This window comes from Cynoglossus semilaevis, chromosome 11, assembly GCF_000523025.1.
Source record: "Cynoglossus semilaevis isolate Cse_v1.0 chromosome 11, Cse_v1.0, whole genome shotgun sequence".
NCBI lineage: Eukaryota > Metazoa > Chordata > Actinopteri > Pleuronectiformes > Cynoglossidae > Cynoglossus > Cynoglossus semilaevis.
This window is the reverse complement of record NC_024317.1, coordinates 20,282,525-20,286,507: the sequence shown is the minus strand read 5'-3', so window position 1 is coordinate 20,286,507 and position 3,983 is coordinate 20,282,525. Positions and strand designations below refer to the sequence as shown.

Here is a 3,983-nt window from a genome sequence, read left to right as displayed (position 1 = left end):
GTCCCAGAGGCGGTCTGCCTCCGACTCCTGCTCCTTGTCGGAACCAGATGAGTCCTCGTCATCTTCGTCCGAAGAGCTGGACAGCTCAGACGAGCCCTCGCTGTCGAAGCCGTCGTCGTCGTCGTCTTCGTCTTCGTCGCTGGAGTCACTGTTGTCTGATTGGGTGCTGCTGTCGTCATCTTCATCACTGCAGGGACAGCCCATGATGAAGGCAATAGCCTTGTTCTGACACTGAGGGGCGGGGCCCACTGTTACACTCACCAACTCTGCAGGACCTTCTTCCTGTTCCTGCTCGTCTTTTTCATCTGCATTTGCTGACGAAGACGTCTCGCCCTGACAGCACTTTTCCTCCAAGTTTGTGTTATGATCATCACGGAGTTGGCATGGCTTCGCCTCTCGCGTGGCGGTCAGTAGGCGGCTCATCAGAATAAGGTCGTCCTCCAGACTGGAGTAACCATTGTCCGGCTCTGAAGTGATCCTACCGCTGATTTGGAGCAGCTCCTCTGCCATCGATCTCTCTGGGTTCTGCACCCCGTCGGTGTCAGTGTCATTGTGACACTGTGAGGCATTGTTGTCACTGACTCCAGTGTTTTCTCCTACAAACGCAACTCTTCGGTCTTTTGTCTTTGTCCAGAGTTGTTGTTGAGGACAGACTAACTCTGTCCCTGTCCTGCCCTCAGTTTTGGCCAAATGTTCTGGCCTCGAGTTCTCCTCTCCAGCCCAAATACTGCTCCACCGTGTCCTGCTCTCACCTGTCCTCACTTTGAGCCAGTCCATACCCACTGATGGTCTGGTCTCCTGGGCCACAGAGTTCAGCAGAGCCTGAGTCAGAAAAGATTTGGCTGAGGACACAATCCTGCTCTGGTTCTCCTGGAACTTGATTTCAATTTCTTCAACGCTTTCAATCCCCAGGTCCCGCATTGTATCGACACCGCTGAGCCATGGCACCGCCGTTCCGCCATGTTCACAACGAAGCACGGTGAGTTGCGGAGCCACGTGTTGTGGAGACAGTAAGGCGTCCAGCTGCTTTAACAATGTCCTGTCTTCGTCCACGACGCTGCGCTGAGACCCTGCACTCATTAAACGGGCGCCCGGCTCTGGCCGACATGTCTGTCGGGCTTGACCCGGCAGATATTTATGGAGCAGTGACAGCGCGGGCCTAGAAACCAAGGAGAACAGACCGATCCACGGGCTTTCTTGACTCTCCGAGACCGCTGAAGAGACTCCTTTTCCGGCGCAGGACGGTCTCTGTCCTGCGCCGGTTACATGTCCGTCACCGGTCAAATTCCTGAACATTGCTCTCGAATCAAAGTGCAATCAAATGCAGACTGGGACTAAAACACACTCAATTATATAACAGAGTCCGGGCCACGTCTGTGACAGCTGTCAACCGCAACTACTACCGGGTGTACACCGGCCACCACCGTGACCGTGGGTCGCGACGGGTCCTATCAGTAAAATTGAGTTTTTGCAGGGACACAGAAAAGTTTTAATCAGAATGTTGCACACCGTCGTCTCCACACACCGGGACAATCCTGGGGAGGGGACCGCCGTACGCGGCGCCCTGCGCGCCGTCGCCACCTGCCTGACAGCCTTGCTGCTTGAAGTTATTCTGAGGGGACAGGTCGGTAAACATGGAGCTGCATAAGGACGACCAGAAGAGAGAAACATGATCCGAGGACAGAGAAGCCATTTAGATCACTTTCGATCATGTAGTCCTGGAAGGCCAGAGTCCGGATTATCTTACGTTAGCTTAGCCTTTAGCAGCAGTTCGCAGTGGCGGTTTCTCTGGTGAATTTCTAGTGTAAATTCGAAATATCGGTGTCCAGTCCGAGTCTTGATGTCCCTTTGGTTCCGTGAAGATACTGTAACTGTCTTATCTAAGCGACGCTGGTTCACCATTACTCGGTTTCTGCTCCAAAAGTTTTTAGCTTCATACGCCGCGTCGGTTCCGCTTAGAGATTTCATCAGAAAATACAGGGACCGTCGCTAACTTCGCTAGCGTAAAACCGGGTTTAGGGACTGTCGCCTTGTAACTTCGGCGAAGAAATGTGGAAGCGGCCAGTGTTGATCACGTAATGACTAATTCACGGAACGTACGGACGATCTGTTAAATATAGAGGACTAAAAGTGCAACATTAAATAAGTAAATACAAATCAAATCATCAAATAATAAAATGTTTCATTAATTAATTGCATTCATGATGCACTGCGACGCAGGACCATAAAATAATTAAATTGTGAAATAATTGGGGGTTTTTTTACAAAAAAAAAACTTGACACGTTTGAGTAATCAATGAATTTAATTTATTATATATTAAAGTAAATCATTAAATCATTTAATGATGTAATTATTTAATGTGGGCACTTTCGGTCCTCTATAATTAACTGGGGAATTGAATAAAAATTTGTTTTATAATAATTTTATTTGACCTTTTTAGATTTCACTTAAAAATTATACATTTGTATTAATAATTTGATTTCACTTTTTTTTGTTGCTGATGACATATAAATTAGTAACATTTTTCATCCTCACATATAACAAAATAGCCAAAAGGGAGAGTTAGCCGAGAGATGAGAAAATCTTTAGACAAAATGGACATATGTAAGCCATACATGTAAATGCAACAAAAAAAAACTAACAACATCTTCCGCTTAAGTTTATTTTTTAGTGCAAACAATAGAAAAGATGAAGAATAAAAAGTTAATGACAGTGAGCGTAACAGATTCTATTTCACCAAACAAAGTGATCTATATCCACAGACCATATAGTTCACTTCCATAAGTCAGCCACTAGGCGGCGGCCTCGTTGTTCCGTATTGAACGCGAATCGTGTAGATTTTCCGTGTAAGAACACGAGCTCCGGTCACTGCTCTTCGGAAAACTCACTCTAAACTCACAGTTCAAAAATCAGTGTTTTACAGTGTTGATTTTGACTTTTTTCTTACCGTAACGCTTGTTGCAATTGTTCATCTAAAACTGTGCACTCATTTACATTAACGAGTCAAGCAGCATTGTAGTGTTTACACTAACTGCTCATTTCATTAGGGACGTCGCTGTGCTAAAAGGTTGGTCCCGGACTGACGTAACAGCGTTGTGATGCAATTGCTGCAAAAAAAAACAAAAACAAAAAAAAACACCTTCCATAAACCCCGTCTCCTGTTCCTCCATGTACCAATGGTACCATTTATATACATGTACAAATAGTCCCAGTGGCTCAGCAGTTTTAGGTCTCCCAGCCCAATCGGAATGCCAGTAGCCCATCTCTCCCATTGGCTCTGCATCCGGACATGCTTTGTAATGCTGTCATGCCATTGGCTGTTAGGATAGGTGTGCTTAATAAAGTGGCCAGTGAGTGTATGACAGTGCTATTCATTTTCATGAGTTCATCTGTGGTTAGCTAAGATATCACTGTTCAGGTTATCACAATAATGTCAATGCTATGATAAGTCAATGCACTGGTTTGTGTGTTTGACAGCTAGCGCAGTGGACACGCATTCCGTCACTTTTTTTTTGTTTTGTTTTGTTTTGTTTTTTCAAACGCTGGTCATATTTTCTTTTATTATTATTTGTCAAAGCTTCAAATCAAACTTTTTAAAAAAAAAAAAAAAAAAAAAAATCCCAAAAAGTCAAGGAGCCTTTTAATGTGGTCAAGGATTTAGAACATGTTATGTCATGTGTGTGTGTGTCCTATCTCCTTTCCGAACTGTTCGTACAGAACGACTCTGCAGATGATGGCACATCTCCGTGTCACAGTCTTTTCTTTAAAAAATATAAAAACATTCTTTTTTGTAAAACTTAATTAGAAAAAAAAAAAACAACAACAACAACAACTACTACTACTATACAGCGCTTGTAGTACTGTCACATTGGGAGGGATAAAAAAAAAAATTGACCGGAGGATGGCAGTCATAAGAAATCAAAGAAGAGGAAATCGAAACAGAAACATTTTCTTTTTTTTTTTTTTTTCCTTTTCCTTCTTG

General features: G+C 44.1%; 1 protein-coding gene across 1 annotated transcript in view; it reads right to left on the bottom strand.

Annotated features, from left to right (window-relative positions):
• Positions 1 to 1,489: 1,489 nt before the first annotated feature.
• Positions 1,490 to 3,983, bottom strand: part of pik3c2b (phosphatidylinositol-4-phosphate 3-kinase, catalytic subunit type 2 beta) — a 25,219-nt gene continuing 22,725 nt past the window's right edge. The window contains exon 27 of the mRNA XM_025060080.1: positions 1,490 to 1,612. Coding sequence (XP_024915848.1) covers positions 1,490 to 1,612 — 123 coding nt within the window. The remainder of the gene's footprint in view (positions 1,613 to 3,983) is intronic.